Genomic DNA, 21439 nt, shown 5'->3' on the forward strand with positions numbered 1-21439 from the left:
CCTCTATTTTGTATGTGGGATGCCACCACAGCATGGCTTGATGAGCGGTGCAGAGTTGGCACCCAGGATCTGAACCTGCAAACCCCAGGCCACCACAGAGGAGCTTGTGAACTTAACCACTATGCTTCCGGGTGGCCCCGAGGGATGCTTATTTTATTGCCTTTTTTAAACCTTTGGAAGAAGGTTGTCTCAGAAGGAAACCATCCCCTTTACCCTTGCTTTCCCTACCAGCCATTACGCTAAGCCATGGATATTACATAATCATAGGCAATTATTAAATCATTTTGATCTATGTAATTGAAAATGTTAATATGCATATTATAAGGAAGAATGTCACCTTTCTAATAAATTACATCCACTTTTCTTGCAGAAATAGATGAGAAGAGGGTGACCAACACACAAGCAGAAGTAAGTTTTCTTATATTTTCTATAAATGTGTTCAAATCAATTAAAAACACAATTAGTTTGATTAGATGGGATACAAAATATGATATCAATGTAACTGTGATTAAAAACAATTTAGTTTGCTTTTCCTGACTGAATAAATAGTAAAATGGTGTCATTAAATCTCTGCCTCTAGGTTACCCTTGTTTCTCTACCTATGAAATACTAATCCCTGAAAAAACTTCTAAAATAAACCATTGCCTTTAGAGGCAAGATATGGTATTGATAATTTTCTTTTCTTTTCTTTTTTTGAGGAGGATTAGCCATGAGCTAACATCTGCCCCCAATCCTCCTCTTTTTGCTGAGGAAGATTGGCCCCTAGCTAACATCTGTGCCCATCGTCCCCTACTTTATATGTGGGATGCCTGCCACAGCATGGCTTGATAAGCTGTGCATAGGTCTGCACCTGGGATACAAACCCATGAACCCTAGGCCGCCAAAGTGGAGTATGCAAACTTAACTGCTGCGCCACCGGGCTGGTACAAGTATTTATAATTGTAATTGAGTGGCTGGATCTATATGACCACCACAGGCTGGGGTCAGCCAATATTGGAATCCTGGAGCAAGAAGATGGGGACAGTCACCTCATAAAGGGTCTTCTGGGGAATGGAGCCAAGAGCAAACCCTGAGGCCAGAGTCTCCACATATACATGTAGGAATTAAGATAGAAAATATGAACCGGGGGAGGCTAGGAGAGCTGGTAATGTAGAATATATAGAAGATAAGGAAGTGAGTAAACTTGCACCCAGAAATGGAACAAATAGTGAGTAGGACGTGTGCAGATTTAATAGTCAATTCCCATGGCCGATGAGCAGGCATATAGAAACACTCAGAGGAAAATGTAGAAAGAACAGAATACCAAAAAGTCTCTCTCAAGACTTTTCTAAAAATTTACTGGGGTTGAAAATGCTTTGAAAACTAAACTCTTAAATGAATATAAAGTATTTTTCATTACTTAATAAGTTTTACCCCTATGTTACTGAACAAACTTTTCTGTAGAATTAGTTTTCTACTTGAAATTAATTTTCTACTTGATTTTTTGAACATGTATGGAAATAAACATAAAAGAAATCCCAGAAGTGATTGCTTCTCAGAATCAATCAGACGTGACTGAATATCAGTTGAGTGACCGGATGTATATGTATAGCACAGTCGAAGTACAAGGAAATATCAATCATCCACATGTTTAGGTTAGTGAAGAGCTGCCCTGCCTGCACCTGTGCATGATAGCGGGTACCAAAACATTCTGTTCTACAGCAATTTGCTTGTACCATTTGCTGGGTTGATATGGATTTGGCAACTATTTTGTTGAATTTTTCACTTTTTAATAGATTGTATTTGCATCTGGTAAATACCAACATCTTGATGATACGTTCGAGGGCAATTAAGCTTTAGTACATATGAGGAAAGATTCCTCAATTTCCATTTAACTTTATGAAATAGTTTTTAGTTTTTTTCATACTTTGTACATTATTTTCTTCCTAATATACATGGAAAGCCTAGAACAATCCTCCTGAAGTGACTCATAACTATTTATACCTGAGCTTTTTGAAGCAAAATAATTGCTCCAGGGGCTGGCCTGGTGAAGTAGCGGTTAAGTTCGCACACTCTGCTTCAGTGGCCTGGAGTTCGCAGGTTCAGATCCTGGGTGTGGGCCTACACACTGCTCATCAAGCCATGCTATGGCAGCATCCCATATACAAAGTAGAGGAAGACTGGCACAGATGTTAGCTCAGGGACCATCTTCCTCAAGCAAAAAGAGCAAGATTGGCAATGGATGTTAGCTCAGGGTCAATCTTCCTTACAAACAAATTGCTCCAGACACTAAAACTCATACCTTTGCCAGACTGAAATATAAATCAACACATTATTAAAAAGGAGTCTTTGACATAAGCTGACTGGAGTATTGACCACATATGTATTATTTATTTTACTAAATAAATAACATATATACGCATACACACACACACATATATATATATATGTGTGTGTGTGTGTGTGTGTGTATAGAGAGAGAGAGAGAGAGACAAAGAGAAAAACCGAGACAGAGAGAGAGATGTTCATACTACTATTTGTGGTTTTGACCCTGAAATATGTTCCTGTGTTCCTATTTTTATCATTTTTAATGCAAAAATGTCTTCTTAAATAAATTAATCCTGACTCAGTGTGCTTAGGTAAGAATGTTAAATAGCAGTTTTGTTAGGAAAGGACTTATCTTTTGAATATAAAAAAGAATATTATCTTAACATTGTAATTCAAAGTAAATGAAGACATTAGATTGGACATATCAATTCCAGCGGTTATGGATTGGTATTACTTACCAAGAACCCTCACTATTCCTCCGGAACCACTCAACAATCTATGAACGAGTATAATCATCCCATGGACATTGCATTTGGAGTATATTTTGTCCTGGCATTTATGCTTTTCTCTCAAATGGAAAGGATTAGTGTCTCTTTTTCTCTTTCTTTTAAAAATAAACTCATGTTACTAGGTGAGAAAATAATTTCAAAACTTCAGTGGATGAAGTTGTATGATAAAATAGCCCCCTAGCTTCTTATATCTCCTGAGACTGTGATATCAGTGAACACATATATATAATTTCTCATTGATTAGCATTCTATTTCATGATGGGGAAATCAGAAAGCTCTTTGAAATATGACACAGTGTTTATTTCTCTCACAAGGCTGATGGCATTGTACTTTTTGTCCAAATATAAGACTTGCTTTTTTCTGTTTGTCCACAGTCACAGAATGCATCCCCTAAGCAAAGGAAGCAGAGTGTGTACACAGCACCCACCATGAAAGGTACTGTTCAGGTACTGTTTTGGGTTGTCGTGAGTGTTGAGTTCACGGCTGGCAGGCTCACTGTTCTCAAGGACCACATGCTTCATTATAAGCTAGATCCACTCTCAGCTCTACTACATAGTAATGTGTCTTTCAGTAAAATACCTTATCCATTTAAAATTTAGTTTCATCAAGAGTAAATAGGTGGTTGAAGAAGAAATGACTAGAGATGTCTCAGAATCTCAGTCTGGAATTCAGATTTTCCAAAATAATGACAAAGGTTTTTCTTTTACTCTTCCTCACATATTTTCCTTGAAGAGATTTTTCCAGAATCCCTAATTACTCTTGCCAGTGTTGGCAGATGATTGTTATTTCTTTCCTGGCTTAAGCGAAATAGAATAACTTGAATTTGGGGCACATTTAATGTAAAGTGTTGCCTCACTGCCTTGAGTCAGGAGTAGCTCTAAGAAACCCAATCAAATAGCTATTAGCTCTACATGTAACAGCTGTTGAAATAAAAATTAGCAAGGCTAGCTCAGATTTTCCCAGAATTTTCCCCTAAAATTGGAACTACTGAAAGAACATCTAAGTGTATCAGAATTTTTACCAACATCAATTCCAGGGAAGGCTTCTTTTATTTCTCACACAAAAACATTCCTGACATGAGGCAGTGTGTTGAATCCAGTAGCTCATGTTCCAGTCTGGTACTTGGGCAGTTGGCCCAGTGGTTCCTCATGCAATCATCCAGCTTGATTTCAGCTACAGCAGAGGCCAGCTGAGCAGCTTCCTCTGGAGTCTGGAGAGATGTCTAAATTGGGAGTGAAATTTTCCACTCTGTATTCTCTCTCGATTTGGGGCCTTTTCAGGGAGGTGGGATATAAATGGACACATTAATAGCTACTTTCAATAAACTTCCTTCCTGTGCAGCTATAAAACTCCACGTTTGCTTATTCGTAAGACTGCAGTAAATAATGCAATCATCAGCACTGTAGTTTATTGCAGGGTAATTATTGAGACTATCAGGCACCCTCTGTGAAGATAAATGTAATCATTTTGAAGATATTTTCCCTATTGTAAGTCATCTCGGACTTTTAAGACACGTCAGTTTTGGCATGAATGGGCAACAATGAAAGATATATGTTCACTCATTTAATGATTTCCTCTGTTTTATTTTGGGTTGGCTTAACTAAATAAAGTAATCCTGTTTTTATGTCCTCAGAGAATAATAGTATTATTTTTAAAGGAAAATCTTAAAATCGAGGCCCCAGGGGCTCATGGTTTTCATTATATTTAGCTCTCAAATATCATAAGAATGTGGGATCCTAACATTTAGGGAAGTTAGTCACATGGCACGTTTTTACATAAAACCTTACTACTGTTGATCGGTCCAAGAAGGTCATTCAGTGATCATCATTTTTGGTCATGAGTCAAAGGTTTGAGAAAGCACGGTAATTCTTGCAGGAGGCCATCAGTGTTATTACAAACCACTTAGGCCCCATTTAAAACCAGTAAATACCTGGGTAAGTCTCCTGCTTCTAATGAAAGAAAAGATAAAGTTAAATCCACGTTTTATTGTCCACCCCCCACCAAGAGCTAGAAATGAATATCTCAAGACAAAATTAAGCAATGGTAACATACAGTGTATTATGAGCACATAAAAAAGCTTCAATCATAAGAAATATGAATTAGCAAAGGAAATGTTATTGAGATGCTAAACACAATAATACAATTGCTCTGAAATGTATAATTCTTCAAATTACAGTAGAATGTGCCATTATTGAGTGTAAAGAAGTTTGCTAGGAAAGCAAAACAGCAACAGATGTGATAAACAGCTCTGAAAAAAAACATTCTGACAAAAAGGCCAACTAGGGCTTCATGAAGCACCCAGTGAGTAACTGGTTAGTAAAACATAACAAAACGAAAGAAAATAATACAAAAAAAAACTAGCCAGACTCCTTTCTCCTCTCTCACGAGGTTGTGAGGAGTTACCAGTACAGAAGCCTAAGTAGTGGGAGGGGCGAGATGCTAAATCCCACCTATGCCATTTCAATTAATGCATAGACAGACAAGTCTCCTATCTCCCATGTTCACTTATTTTTTCCTCTTTCAGTTACTATGGTACTTATGGCTCCACCAGGTTCCAGGAAATAAACACGTGTCCAGGTTACCTCTTGTGAAGAGGGTTTCATATGAAGGTACGGTGGGGAAGAAATAGAGCAGAGGAAACCATTTTAACAGGTTTACCATCAGGGCCAATATGCTGATGACTCCCAAATTCAGATCTGCAGTCCCAACGTATCTCCTGAACTTCAGACTCCCATTTCCAACGAGCTACCAAATTTCTTCACTTGAATGTTATTAAGCTTCTCAAATTTAATATGTTCAAAACCAAACTTCTTGGCTCTTGTCTGCTTTTCCTCATCTCAATAAATTGTATCCAGCTGTTAAGAACAAAAACCTTTGTGTAATCCTTGACTCCTCTCCCTTACCCAACCCATTGTCTGCTCTTGTGAGCTTGAATTTCAAAGTGCATCCCTTATGTGACTACTTCCTGTACCTTCCACTGCTCCACCTTGTGCAAGCCACCAATCTTTCTGGCCTGGACTGCTGAGGTAGCCTTCTTACTGGTCTCCCTGCCTCTGCTCTTGCCCCTCTACAACTTAGTCCCCACACGGAAGCCAAAATGATTCCTCTAACTCACAAATGTGATCATGCCATCCCCTTTATCAAAATCCTCGATGGCTTCCTGTCAAATTCAGAATAAAACTGAAATCCAACCATGGCTTCTAAGTCCCTCAATGAGCTGCATGGGCCTCTCTCTTTGACCTCGTCTCCTTTCACACTGTCCTTTGTTCACTGGGGCTCAACCTCATGGAGTTTTTCACTAATTTTAAACATGCCAAACAGACTTCCATTTCAGAGTATTCGTATTTCCGTTTTCTCTGCCTGGAATGATCTTTACCCTGTGACTTCATAGGTGGCTCAGGTAACGTTACCTCCTCAGAGAGGCCTTTCTTTCCTGATAATTGTGCCTCCTACCATCACTACCTATGTCCTTACACACTGCCTTAGTTTTTCCATAGCACTTATCATGATGTACCTAGAATCAGATGTCCATGACAACGGTTTTGTTCATTTGAGTATCCCCAACACCTAGAGTGGCTCCTGGCACATAGTAGGTACTCAATAAATACTAGTTGAATAAATGAATTATTATGAACTGGGGAATCCAGCCACATTGTCATCTGCTCAGAAGTGGGTATCTCTTGAGCCTTGTTCTACTAATTATCATATTTGTGACTCTGCTTCTGTTTCTCTTTGCTTCTCTCTCTGATTCTCCCTTAACTTTTGTGTTCTTACTTATGCATATGCTTCTATTTTTCTAGTCATACTTTTTCCTATTACACTCCCCTCTGGTCAGAGGGAAAATCTGATTTGCTAAATTAGTTACCATCCAGAATGGTGCATTGGCTGGGCTCAATTTTTAAGAAAAGTCATCTCACAGACCCCTGGACCCTTTAGGTGGTGGACTTTGGCTAGGGTCTGTTTCCTGGGTCAATTAGTTCATGGCCAAGGTGACAGTCATATGACACAAACATGGCAGTATAAATAGAAGGGTCTAGAAACGGCTTTCTTCCTCCAGATATGTTTCATGGCTTGTCTAGCACATTTACTCCTGGAAAGTAACAGTAGATTTAATACTTGGTCTGGCCACCTTTCTAACTATAACATTATAGGCACTCAAATTTGCCAAGGAGCTTAAAGGTTAAGTAGTGCATTCATCCAGCGATGACTGAATTTTTTCTACTGCATCTAAACTCAGGGTATTAAATTGGCTATATTCTCTTGAAGACTCTAATATATTAGGCCTGGGGTGGAGCCAGATAATCAAAAGTTCCAGATGATTCTTCTGCAGCAAGTCTAAAGGTTGACAGACTCAGATATCCGATCACTTACCTGTCTTTCTTGTATCGTAGGTAGATATCTCATAGAGATCAAAGAGATCATAAGATCAAAATTAACATCTTCAAAACTGACCTTTCAATCTTCTCCACAACAAATCAGTTTGTCTTACACTGGTCTTCTTCTCAAGAAGTAGAATTTCCATCTGCCTGGGTGCTTATCCCTGAGTTCTGGGAGTCTCCAGGGACCTTCTCCCTCTCTTTCATGCTCTTCCACAGCAGCGCGCCAGGTCATGCCCCATTAGCATCTCTCCATTTTCTCTCTTCTTTTATCACCAGTACCACCACCATATTTCAAGTCACGTTCATCTCTTTGCCAGGATATAACTGGTTACTCTTCATCCAGTCTTTCTCCTCTCACTTCCTATCTGTTTTCTATGCTGCAGCCAATGTGAACTTTTTAAAACACGGAGTGATTATGCCACTTCCTTGGTTAAAACCCTAGTAACTCCCAATGCCATTAGATAAAATTCCCGTTTCAGAGCAAAGTTTCCAAAGTTTACTGCATGATGGCTCCAATATTCCTTTCTTCCTCTCACCCACTATGTGGCCCAGCCACCTTGGCATTCTGCCAGCTTCTGAATGCACCAAACTTTTGGCTGATTCAGGAAAGAGTTTGCATAAATTTTTCCCTTCACCTAGAATATTCTCTCTTGGCTCCTCTTTGTCCTCATTCTTCATTTGGCTAATTCCTACTCATCATTCAAGTCCTGTCCTTAAAGGTCATTTCCTGAAAGGAGCTTTCCCTAGCCCTCTATTCTAAATTCCCTATAGCTATAATTCTCTATTGATAGTTATAAATTCTCGGTAGTTCTTTCATTCCAAGTAATCAAATGTCCAATTATTTACTTAGTGTCTGTCTCTCCAACTAGAGCAGAAGTGATCTATGTGGCAGCCGCCACAGTGTCTATTTTGTTCACTACCGTATCTGCAGGGCTTAACATAATGCTTAGGACACAAGCAGTGCTTATAAATATACTTTTAAATTATAAGTAGAAGTATTTAAATTTTAAAAATAATAAGTATATTTTATAAATTTTGTAGTATAAGTATTTAAATTTTAAATATATTTTTAAAATTTTAAAAAATATGCCCAACACTTGAGTTGGTGAATGAATCATTTCCTTAGGATACACACCTTCTCTCTGGTCTTTCTGACTATTAGGAATATCTTTTCTCTATTGAGGCCCATAGAAATTTGTATTCATGGTTCTTGTCCTATATCTTGTTGCTATTTGTGGCAAATTTTAGAATAGTAACTATCTAAATATTTTAAGACATCTACCAGACCCCTACCTCACCCTTAATTCCCTTCTTTCTAGATTAAAACATCTCAATGTCAATTATGCCTGACATTTAGTCCTTTTACATTCATTCTTGATCTCTTAATAAGCTCCACTTTGCCTATATCATTCTAGAAGTGCATCATTGAAAATCAACCCGATAGTTAACATGTGGTCTGACCAGAACAGAGTGGAAACTTCAATTATGCCTGTCACCTCCTTCATCCCAGATAATTTAATTCTGTTAATGCAATCCAAAATCTTATTAGCTTTTTCTGGAAGCCATATAACTTGGTGACAAATAGTGAGCTTACTGTAAATCCAAAACTTTCAAGACTTTTTCATGTGTTGTTTTTAAGTCATATTCTTCACTAAATTCATTCCCCATTTTAAAATTGGGTCTTTTTGTTTTTTACCAAACAGCAAGACACTATGGTCATTTCAATTAAATTTCCTCTTGTTAGTATCAGGCTGTCACATGGACGTGTCATATTTTGTATCGTGATTCTATCATCCATTCTATTTTCTATTAACTCAATTGTGTCATCCGTAGATAAGATACACTTATCTTTGGTATTTTTATCCACATCTGTAATAAACATATCAAACAGAAGACGGCAAAGAGGGGATCCTATAGCACACGTATCTACCTCTAGCTGACACTGATCCCCCTGAAGGCCACCATTCAACCAGTTATCAAAAAGGCTAATTATATCAGGATTGCATCCCTTACAACCAGAGGACATTACGAACACTCTTGTTAGATACATTGTTGTATTTCAGATATCTTGTGTTGACCACATTTTTTCATCTATACAGATGCGTCATAAATTTATAATGTATATCATGCATACAAATGACAGGAGTTGAAGTTTGCATAGAAAACAGACTTACTTTTCCATTATTCTGTGTGATATACTGCTCTGTAATTATATAAGTAGAAAGTTCTGAAGATTATCAGAAAAATGATAGCTGACTACTGAATACCTATGTGCTCGTCTCTGGTGTTTATATGGTGGTCAGTCCTGTAATTTACAGAACAGTCAATTAAATTATTGTTGGATAGCTTGAATCATGTTTTCAGAAAAGCAAAGCAGGTTTGCATCTTGGGACAGGAAATGGCTGACTCATTTCCACTCCCATTTTGTGTGCGTGTGTGTGTGTTTTACTGGAATGCAAATGCCTTTAACTGAAGAGAGCAAAGCAAGTGCTATCGATTTAAAAAGAAATCTGAACATGATACAAAGCAGCTGACTGAGAAATGGCTTTGTGCAGCAGGCTCTTAGTATTACATTACTGTTCTTAATACATAACTAGTCAGAGTTTTCACGGACTTCTGAAAAACACCTTCGTCCTCTTATGCCTGATAATTTCTTTAAAGGATGAGTTTAGCCACTTCAGTGTCCAGAGATTGTTCTTCTGATATGTCAAATGGGTCTTCTTTGAATGCTTGTGGCATTGTAACTCCTACATTTTTTTCTCCAAGGATGGTTGTGATCTTGACACTTTATCTCAATTTAGCCTCTTTTCATAATAAGGCAATAAATGCAAATAAAGAATAACCCAGGGAGGGAAATATATCAGATTGGCTCAACAAAAAAGCCAAAAGCAGTTTTTGGAGGGTGGTAGAAGACAGTGGCAAGGATGTGACATGTAATATTAACTGAAGGAAAATCTTCAAGACAGGGAAAGCTGTTGATCATAATAATTTCATGAGACTCGACATTAAAGGACATGGAGTTTGGGGGGCAAGTGATCAGGGTTCAAATTTCAGCCTTTAACTGTTCAACTTCGACAGGTCAATGAGTTTACTTTCTCTTCTCTCATTGGTAAGATGGAGATGATACCTACCACACAGGATTGCTGTGAAGACAGAACGAAACAACGTGTAAAGAGAATGCTTACAACAAGCGCTCAGTGTGGGAGAAATACTTTGAATAATTATTTGATCTCTGGATTAACAGTTGGGTGCACCCCTGCTTGGTTTCCACTGAGCTCTGCAGAATGTTAGAAGGAGCCCTGGGAGAGAGACCAAGAGCAAAGTGGGATGAAGGGATTTCCAGGTGAATGAAATGTTTGCCAGAGCTTCGCTCTCATTCCAGTGGGAATTGGAAAGTCAGGGTTAGAGGTGCCTGGTCCTAATAAGCATGCGGATTACTAAACCTGGCAACATTCACTCCACTTTTATTTGCACCAGTCTCGGGTAGATTTTTGGAGTTAATCTTTGACCTTTTACATCCTTTCCCACAAAATCCGGCTTTTGCTTCATTCCACCTGCCTCGTCTCTTCAGACACCATGTCCCTTCTCTCTCAGCTAACTAATAACACTTTCAGGGGAGTTGACATTTAGATTAATCAATCTTGTATTTCAAAACTCTTAAGAACAAAGTGATGGCTAATGGTGATTTTTGGGGTGCTAAAGATTACACAATAAACATTTCTAGCCAGAGGATGAGCAAGAAATCACATCATATAAATTCAGCCTACAATTAAGCAACATAGGTAGATGAATGATAATTATATCAAATTGTGGCCAATTCACCCTTCCTGATTTCAAGCCTCTAATAATTGTGTCTAAAAAAATACTCAAAAGGCATAGACCAGCCTGTTCCTCACCCCCTGCACATTGAAAATGGGAGGCAGGGGGAGAAGGTAGCAAGATCGTTTAGCTTCTCATCCGCCAGTCTCTACCACATTGCATTCCTTTTTCAAACATCGCTGTCCCTCTGTGGGTGTTCTCCAGGTATTCATCACATTTGCCTTTCCAAATCTTGGCTTTTTTGTTTGTGCTGGCTCAGTATATTTACTGTGTAGGGTGGGGCTTATTTTTGAAACTCAAGAAACATTTTAACAGATTTCTAGATAACAAGGAACATTCTAAATATATACAAGTCTCGCTTATTTCTTTTTTGGAAAAAACCAAGCATGTTTCTATTTCCAGATACACTTCCTTCACTTCTGTTTCATTTCTTTCACTAAGTTTTATGTTCATCTTTCCTCATATCTTCGAATGCAGAGGGCGGGATCAGATTGGAGACCTGATCTGAGAATGTACCTTTCTTGAAAGTCACTAAAATGACGTTTTTTTCTGAGATCAACATTGAGAGAGAGTGAAGCCAGAGGAAAATGCTAGCAAGTATGAATGGACTTTATATTTTATATCAGTTTCATGGATTATGAGGTTGAAAGGTCTCAAGGATCTTGAGATGGATTAAATTGCAAATTTGAAATTTGAGACAAGAAATTTAATCTCATGTGGTACCACTTACACTTTGAAAAGGAGACCGCTGTTTGTCAATATAGTTCCATTCATGTTTCTATATATATTTGCCTATTTTAAAATTAATCTTTTAAATTTGCATCCCTCTGTATAAATAGTATACGACTTTTGAAATTGCTTCCCATCTTAGAAGCAAGGGAAGAGATGAACTTTTGCATTTGATTTGAACAGATGCATCAAACCTAGTGTCTTTAGATCTTTCTCGAATATACAAATGGTAGAATTCAGTTGTGTAAGCACTAACAATATAGCAGCACAACTCACATATGGACCTCCACTGTGTATCAAGCGCTGTATTAAAGTGGAGTGGCTGCAGAGATGAAAAGCTCAATCCTCGCCCTCTGGAAGACCAGTCTAGAGGAAGCAAGACACAAGGAAACAGAGCACACCAAGGCAAGTCCTTGAATAGGGACTTGACAGAGTTGTCAGAGGATGTAAGGAGTTTATACATGTGTCCGCAGAGTGAAATGGACTGAGACATGGAAAAGCAGAACAAACGGCTCACCATTTTCGTTCCTCCTGCTCATACAAACTTGCAAAGCATTTAAGATGATGCCATAATGTAGACAGTTAAATCCTGCATAGGTCAGCACAAAAGCTTTCGCTGCCATGCAAAGTCTGAATAGGTCCCACTAATGGACTATACAGACATCACTTTCCAAAGCATTTAGAAATCCTTGTGCATTTGATCCCATTTTAAAAGTTCTGGTTCATGTCTGTGTCTTTTCTCTTAATAATATTACTTTAAAACAGGGTAAGTTTCGGCTCAAATTACACTTTTTAAAAGTACATTTTTTAGAACAGTTTTAAATTTGTAGAAAAAGTGTGATGATAGTATAGAGAATTCCCAAATATCCTGCATCCAGTTTCTTCTATGATTTATATTTTAGATTGGTATGGTACATTTATTACAATTGATAAACCAATACTGACACATTTTTACTAACTAAAGTCCATGTTTTATTCGTATTCATTTAGTTTTTGCCTAATGTCCTTTCTCTGTTCTTGGAACCCATCCAGGATACCACATTACATTTAGTTATCGCGTCTCCTTAGGCTCCTCTTGGCTGTGATCGTTTCTGAGACTTTCCTTGTTTTTGATGACTTTAAAAGTTTAGAGGAGTACTGGTCAGCTGTTTTCTAGAATGTCCCTCTAATAGGGTTTGTCTGATGTTTTTCTCATGATTAGACTGGGATTATGGGTTTTTGGGAGAAAGATCGCAGATATAAAGTGAGCTTTTCATCACATAATATCAAGGGTACATACTATCGACATGACTTATTACTTAGCTAATAAGTTGGTGTTGACCTTGATCACCTGGTTGAGGTGGTGTTTGTCAGTATTCTCTACTACAAAGTTACTCTTTTTCACCCCCTTTCCATACTGTTTTCTCTAAAAGAAATTCACCATCTGTAGCTCATGCTTAAGGAGTGGAAAGCTATGTTCCGTGTCCTTGAAGGAAACGTATCTACGTAAACTATTGGAATTCTTCTGCACTGGAGAGTTGTCTTTCCTCTCCCATTGCTTTGTTTATTCAGTCATTTATTTTTATCAGTATGGACTCATGGATATTTATTTTATACTTTGGGTTATAACTCAATACTACTTTATTTTGTTGCTCAAATATTTCCAGCTTTGGCCACGGGAGATTTTTCAGTGTCCCTTTGACATATCCCCTTATTGTGGGGTTTTTTGTTTGCTTGCTTTAGCATATCCTTAATTTTTATCACTGCAAGATACTTGAGGCTCATTTGTATATTTCCTTCCCCAGTCTTAGAATCAGCTATTTCTCCAAGGAGGCCTCGAATTACAATTTCAGTTCCTACTTGAGTCAGTGTACTGTAAAATATATGTTTGCATCAGTATATAGTTACTAAAAATAGAGAAATCTCTCTCTTGCTCTGCAGAAATGTGTGTGCATTATATCCATTAGTGTTTAGGAGGGTTAATGCTACATTATCAGCGTACTAAGATGTACACACTCAACTCTTATTAATGCTAATGGAAGTTCCAGGAAGAAAAAACAATGCCTAATAGTACAATAGACAGATGTCATCTTTCTGGGCTTGCCCTCCTCCATTTAACATCTATATAGTGCTCCCTGATGTTTTCTGGGATGAGACTTGTATCGCTTCTTTATAGATGTGGAATTAGTAATAGGTTTGCAGACTTCTTGGAATTTAGCTGTTTGCTTTACTAAGTCAGAGATTTAAAAAAGTAACGTTTACAACACCTTCCACTCGTGTAGTGCTTCAAATACGCAATGTGTTTTTGTATAATTTATTTGTTTTTTACAAAAAACCTGTAAAGTAGGACCTTTTATTTTAGAGGACAGAGAGGCTCACAGAAGACTGGAGTTCCCATGTTAAATGTCACTCTCCTTTACAAGGCTAAATTGTGACAGGAGCCACTTTTGCTTTTCTGTTGGAATAGTAATAGGCCTCACTTTTTCCATTTACCCATCTATCCTGTTTGCCCTAATTAAAATCCAGAGATCCTTCGACCTTATAACTTAGTGGAAAGTTTTTACAAGATCTTTTATACCAAATTTCCTACAAAATGCCTGGTATCCTTGTTTTTAATCATTCTTGTGTTTTAAACTCGCTTTAGAGACCCATATGTAGTAACAATTTTGTACCCAAACCAGGCTTGCCTTTAGTCTTGTCTCTCTCCAGTCCACCTTCACCAGACAGCCGACCACACACATTTGACCCTGTGACTTTTTGTTTTACAACCCTTCAAATGTGCACCAGTTCCTGTAGAACAAGGCCCTGGAAATAATGCGCAGGGCTGTTGACGATCTGGCCCCCTCACACCTGTCTAGCCCCACATCCTGCCACAGCCTCGTTCTATTTCATGCAGCAGCAAGGCTAAGTTGTTTTTAGTTCCTTGAAAATAACGCATGGTTTCTTGCCTCCAAGTTTGTTCTGCAGCTTCATTTGCACAGAAGTCCTTTCTGTGTCCCTCCTGCTTCTCAATCCTTTGAGCTATGCTGCTTTGAGAATTAGAATGCATTATACATCCCTGTTTGTGTGTATCCGTAATCCCCTCTGGCTAGGCTCAGTTCCCTGAGGACAGGACCAACATCTTCTTTTTTTTTTTTATTTATTGAGTAACATTGGATTATAGCATTATATAGCTTTCAGATGTACATCATAATATATTTCGAATTCTGTGTAGATTACATCATGTTCATCACCCAAAAACTAACTATAGTCCACCACCTCACATGTGAACCTAATCCCTTTTGCCCTCCCCCCTTCCCCTATGGTAACCACCAATCCAATCTTCGTTACTATGTGTTTGTTTGTCATTGTTTTTATCTTCTCCTTATGAGTGAGATCATACGGTATTTGACTTTCTCCCTCTGACTTATTTCACTTCACATAATACCCTCAAGGTCCATCCACGTTGTCACAAATGGCTGGATTTCCTCATTTCTTATGGCTGAGTAGTATTCCATTGTGTATAAATACCACATCTTCTTTATCCATTCAGGACCAACATCTTATTTGTCTTCCAAGAGTATTCTTATTTGTCTTGCATTTGTATTGCAGAAGGCTCTTATTAAATGCTGAATGAGTGAGTGAATAATCTTCCTGATTTAAAAATGTGAGTTTAATTTTAGTCATATTGAAAAATATAAATTTATGGTGTGCATTTTTGTTCTCTCATTTATTCATTCACTCACTCACTCGTTCATTCTACAAACATGTATTAAATGCTTGCTATCCGCCAGGGCATGTTTTAGGCACTTCTAATTTACGATAAGCTAAATGCAATCATTGTCCATAGGAAAAATGTAGTCAAATGGAAAATAAAGTAGTGTAAAAAAATAAGTTCCATAAGATTGATGTGGACAATGGTATTTGAACCCAGAGATGGATAGCACTAGCCCTCGCTGTCACAGCAAAGACCTCACAGAAAAAATAAGCTTTGCCTGTTAGTTGCGGTTGAGTGAGATTTTTGTATAGAAGCCTGAGGGGTGGATTTCAGGTGATGGTTGAGCAGATTCAGAGGCAAAGAATGTGAAAGGGCACGCGAACCCAGAACATCGGGAGGCTGCGGGTAGAGCTGTGGAGGAGAGAACACTGGAGTGATGCTGGGGACTTGTCGAAGGTCCTGTGACTCATGTGCTCATGGGTTAGGATTTTATCTAGAGAAATCAGAGCCCTTTTGAGCAATTTTTAAGATTAGTTAATACGCTACCATGTTCTCTTGGGTGCTTTGAAAATATGGGGAAGGGGGAAAGGGACAAAGAAGTTGATTCACAGAGTTAATTTTTAAAGATTAGTCTACCTTAGATTTTACTTGCCTCAGTTCATCTGCCTGTTTCCAATGCTCTTATTTATATAGGAATGGCTAACTGCTGGAGCCAACTTCACTCTCTTTATCTTTAACGCATTTAGACTTTCCAAATAATATTCGTGACTTGTGAGAAGTTGAAACACTCATCATATTATTTTCCAAAATAAATTAATAGAAATCCAATTAGAAATGTGTTATAATATAAAAATGTCAAGATAAATTGAGAAATTGGCTCGTAGTGGGGCAAATTTAAGATAGAATTACATTCTTTACAAACTTGTGCCAGTCTATAAAACTTTTCTAAATATTTTCCCTTTTAAAGCCTTATATTCTTGTCTGAACTTCAAAAAACGGTCTGATTCACAAGATCATCTCAAGAACAGTTTCATTAATTCCGTGCTCAACAGGTCCCCAGGATGAAATGCCCCATGTTTCAGTTGCCAGAGCAGGCTGCACTCCTTCTGTGGAGAGCTTATTATGGGATAGTAAAGGTATCAGCATCACCGTGGATCAACATACAAGTATTTATTAAACTCAAACTCCATGCAACGCCCTGAGCTGTGTGTTATTTTGAATAAATGAACTACAGAGTTCTAAATCACCCTAGGTCACATTTTGAGGAACGTTTGCAATTTTTTTTTTTCATTAAGAGACAAAATACCAAGTAGAAGTAAGAGTGTCCAAAGGTTAGTTTCAGGAAATTACTAGGCCCACAAGATAAAAATTACATGATAAGCATTGTATTTATGATCTGTATTCTCCATCCCCTCCTTTCTGGAGTAATTACTCATGGGAGACAGGCTGTGCTTTTCTTGTTTTTGCTAGGTATGCCGAAGCTTTTCTTTTTCTTTCAGCAGAAATTTTATTCACTGCACTCTTGAGCAACTTTGTAAGATTTTATTCTCAAAACCAAACTTAAAATTATCTTATTGATTTCCAACAAGCTCTCTTAGAGCAAGGTTCTCACATGTTTCCATCCATGAAGCAAACAAAAGGCAATCTCAGCTTTAAATACAGCTGGACTAGAATAGATAAAGGGTTTTGAGCGTTTGAAACGGCGTCCTCCTGCCTCTTCCGAATCTGAGGCCGTTGTTCAGACTATTATTAAATATTTAATTCTTAAAAGCTTACTGGTACTGCCAGACCCTGGCAGTCTAGAAGCAAATGAGAAAAGGAAGGAAGCAGAGAAGTAACAAGTAAAATGACTGCAGGAGATGGGCGAGCTGGCTGGCTGAGGAGGGAAGAAGCAGGAACACCGCAAATTTACACAACTACCTCAGTGAGGGAGACCAAAGATGATCAAAACAATGACCTCCAGTCACTCGAAAAAACAGACGTACTATTTTCATCATATGCTTTTTAAAAGGCAGGAGAGTGAAAGTACACAATAAAAGATTTAAAATCCCGCTTTTTTTAGAGTTTCTACTCAATGTGGTATGTACTCCACATTACATGAAAATACAAGTGCACATGCCCTGGAGCTTTGATGCCCACTGTTACCACCTTCTGCAGTGGCCACTTGGTTAGTGAGGGTGTGAAACGACAGGAAATGGGGAGAGGTCTCTGGCTCAGTAGCTCGTGAACTAGTGTTCTAGTCATTCCAGGACCTTAGGAAGGGTGTGAAAACAAACCTGGCCTGCTTAGCAATTTTGCCTAGGTCAACACCTTACCTCCTAAATGCAACAGAAATTTCTTTTAAAATTTTTCTCAGAGGGGCTGGCCCAGTGGCACGGTGGTTAAAGGTCATGTGTTCCACTTCAGTAGCCAGCGTTTCTCGAGTTTGGATCCTGGCTGTGGACCTACACACCGCTAATCAAGCCGTGCTGTGGCAGTGTCCCATACACAAATTAGAGGAAAATTGGCACAGATGTTAGCTCTGGGCCAATCTTCCTCACCCAAAAAAAACACAAAAAAAAGATTTTAGAAGTCTAAAGGTAAAGACCTACTTCCAAGATTTCTTCCATTCCCTGTAAAGCATTTCATCTGCTTTGGACAGTTGAAAAGGACACTTTGAAGCCATAGAAGGTGTTTTATTTTTTCTTTTGGAGTGGTGAACTCTTGAGCCAAATTACTAATGCCATTGTGATTCACTGTCACAGATAACCACGCTGAAATGCTCTTTTTATGGACTATTTCAGAAAATAACAATTCGAATAATAATGAACCCTTGTTCTGTACGCTCATACTGGGAGAAATATTTTAGCTAATTTAAAATTCTTGTTGACTGTTGATCCTATGCAAGACTCTGTCCTTTTCATGTGAAACTATGGAGTCTAAGTACGCTAGATCAAATTTTGGAAGGAGCTTCCATTTGGGGTTCATTCGATAGTCTCTAGATGATCAGTTTTGCCTCTTAATTTACAGTATTTCAGTGAAAAATAAATATATTTCATGAATTGAAAATTACCGCTGAATGATTATGCTTACATTGTATAACAATAGGTCTCAATATAGATTTTTGTATGGCAAAAAAAAAAAGCTTTGCAAAATGATTAAAAATGTATTTTATTAAGTATGTATTTATAATGAGTGTTAAGTTATTTTTAGGTTTTAAGTTTAGTTTCATTACTTATTATTTTGATGTTTGCCTTGAAAAAATATATTTTATTGTTGTGGGAATCAGTCTGGATCTTTTGGGACAGTTCTTAGTTTCTCTAAAGGTAATGATAAATTAAGGGTTTTGAAATTCTAGAAGAATGGACAAAGAAAAGAAGTCCTCCGCCACCATCTGTTCTTCTTTTGTCAAACCACAGGCAAATGGACCTGTCTCTCCCTTTGATGTTATGGAAGGAATACTATATATAAAAATTAGACCAGAGGAATGGAGGGAAGGAGTATTGGATCTGAGATTTCCTACCCTGCTTCCCTTTCGTGCTTTAAGCTGTAAGGGTTGATAAAGTTGACCAGGGCTCTCCCACGTCTTCTGACCCTCCCAGTACTCCTTGACGTAACTCTTCCTCTAAACAATAAATTAATTAGCACTTGTGCAACAATTTCTTCCAAGATATTTTTCTATTGATCTTTCCCAATTGTGTATATCTGTAGTATCTTGCTTATGCTATTTTCTTCAATATTACAATTTTTCTACTATTAAGTAATTCAATTCAATTTTAAATAACACACCTGCAAATCCTAGCATGAGGAAATAAGGGAGGGAGATTTATTTGCCAAATTTTCTTACCTTATTTGATAATATTGATCTCTACATCCTCCTTTGTACCAATCTTAGGCATCCTGAACATTTTTAAAACAACAATAATATAATTAATTTTACTTTGGGCTTTCTTAGAAGATAGTAGGCAAAGTGTCATTTGATTATTATTTATTTAATCTACTATGATAACTTGGGCATGCAGACACATTCTAGAAGTAATGAAAACCTAAAAAAAATCCTAGTCTATTTTCAAATTTAAAAAGAAGTACAATATGAATATGCATTTGACAAGTGAAAACTATAACTTTCCTTTATGATCTCAAAGAACCCCAAAGCATTGCAAAATATGTTTTAAGTTTCATATAACTTAAACACTGCTGCCGTAAGCTATTTGGTTTTGAATAACTGGAAATGTCATGAACTTAAATGATTTTTTTGGATGAGATACATTTTTTAAGAGCTGAACCAAGATAAAACGGAGAAACATTTGCACATCTTAATTTTAATGCAAATCAGTTTTAACTAATATATCAAATTATTGAAATTAGCCATGAAAAATATTCCAAAAGTAAATATCACAGGGCCTTGTTGTTAACACCAAAGCTTTCTTTCATCTTGTTAAAATTAAATGATTGTTGAATCACCACAGGTCCCATGTTTTAGTTGTAAGGCCAAACCAAAGAATTCTTTGCATTTATATCAGCGTCCCTAGTTTTCCAGACATGCATTTTAATCCCTTCTGATCTCTGAGATAAATATATTTTTTCGTGTAATTATATAATTACTCAATAGACCAGAACAGATCCCGTGGAGCTGCTCCAGTGTGTGCTGGATAAATAATGTCCTGTTCCACCCCTGGTAATTGGCCAATAGATCCCCCTAGGAGTGTTTTGATCCCTTAAGTAAACACTCTATGGGCAAAGGGGGCTGTGTTTTCTCCAGCGGCAGTGAAACCAGAAAGAAGAGCTGCACATTCAGTGTTTATTGTATCATTCTAAGAAACTGCTTGTGACCACATAGCTCCCTCTGCTGTTTCACAAAGTTACAAAAGTACAAGTAGAAAATAATGTTTATGAAATAGAGCCTTTTAGGAGAAAAATTGTCAATTTAGGTATGCCATGGGGTTAAACTAAAAACATACGCAACAGAAAGGCTTCTCCTTTTTATGTTTCTTAGGTTGTGAGCCACTCTACTCACTATCTTTAATAATGTTACTATTGTATAAATCTGTAGTACTATCTTACTTTGTGCAATAAGAAGCAGGCTCTAGAACAATGGGTAGGTAATTTTTCTGGACAACTCCAACCAAAGCAAGCTTCATGAGGCTATCAGCTCCACTTTAATAGCTCCATCCCTCCATAAGGCAGGGGACTATCTATAGGGGGCCTTAAATTTACCTTTAGTCCATCTAAAGGGTGGCAAATGAAAGATGTGAAGAAACGAACGTCTTTTTCAAACTGACCAGTTAAAACCCTGCGCACCTCATCTTTGTGATATTGATGACCGTCTTCAATTGGTAGAGGCAAAAAGTAGCTGAAAAAGAGGGCACAGGAGTCAGAGAAACATGGCTTTGAATCCCAGCTCTGACGATTAAAATCTGTGTAGCCTTCTTCAACTTATTTATCCCTTCTGTTCTTTCTTGTTTATATCTATAACTTGGAGATAAAATTCTCAGAAAGTTGTCATGAGGGCTAAATAAAGAAGTGTATATATAGTGCCTGGCATGTAGCAGATACACTTTCATTGTAGGTAACACTGTTCCTGAGAATCTGGGTTTCTGCCCAAATGAACCAAATGATCCAGAGTGTGTTGAAGAGAAATAACTTCCCTTGCCCACATTCTGAAAGTGGGGCCACATAACACGTGTTCAATCACACAAAACATATAGTCTTTACTGAGAGAAATTAATATGATTTGACTTCACCATAGTTTCACAATCTACAATCCAATCCCATTTATTTCTTGATATGGAGACAAGATCAGAAATATTGTTGACCCTACAGAACTGTTGGTGCCAGAAACCTAGTAAATGGGGCTATAAAGGAAGCCAGGTAATCAGTTATTCTGATGAAGAGGATTTGGCTAATGAGTCATAGGCGTTGTCATAGATTATTACAAATAAATCAGCGTCTTTGATAGCTCTCTTTTGCTATGTATATAGTAAATGTGTTTATTTTAGTATATTAGGTTGTGACAAGACAGTAAACAATGGCTTTATAAT

The 21439-nt window shown here is 37.6% G+C and overlaps 1 protein-coding gene across 2 annotated transcripts in view; it reads left to right on the forward strand.

The window, feature by feature from the left end:
• Nucleotides 1-21439, forward strand: part of PPP1R1C (protein phosphatase 1 regulatory inhibitor subunit 1C) — a 107371-nt gene that overhangs the window by 55258 nt on the left and 30674 nt on the right. Inside the window, exons 3-4 of one of the 2 annotated variants that reach the window (XM_070580364.1) lie at nucleotides 371-408; nucleotides 3191-3262. In XM_070580364.1, the coding sequence (XP_070436465.1) occupies nucleotides 371-408; nucleotides 3191-3262 (110 nt within the window). The remainder of the gene's footprint in view (nucleotides 1-370; nucleotides 409-3190; nucleotides 3263-21439) is intronic. The other variant, XM_008522793.2, reaches the window with a different exon arrangement.

Source organism: Equus przewalskii, chromosome 17, assembly GCF_037783145.1.
Source record: "Equus przewalskii isolate Varuska chromosome 17, EquPr2, whole genome shotgun sequence".
NCBI lineage: Eukaryota > Metazoa > Chordata > Mammalia > Perissodactyla > Equidae > Equus > Equus przewalskii.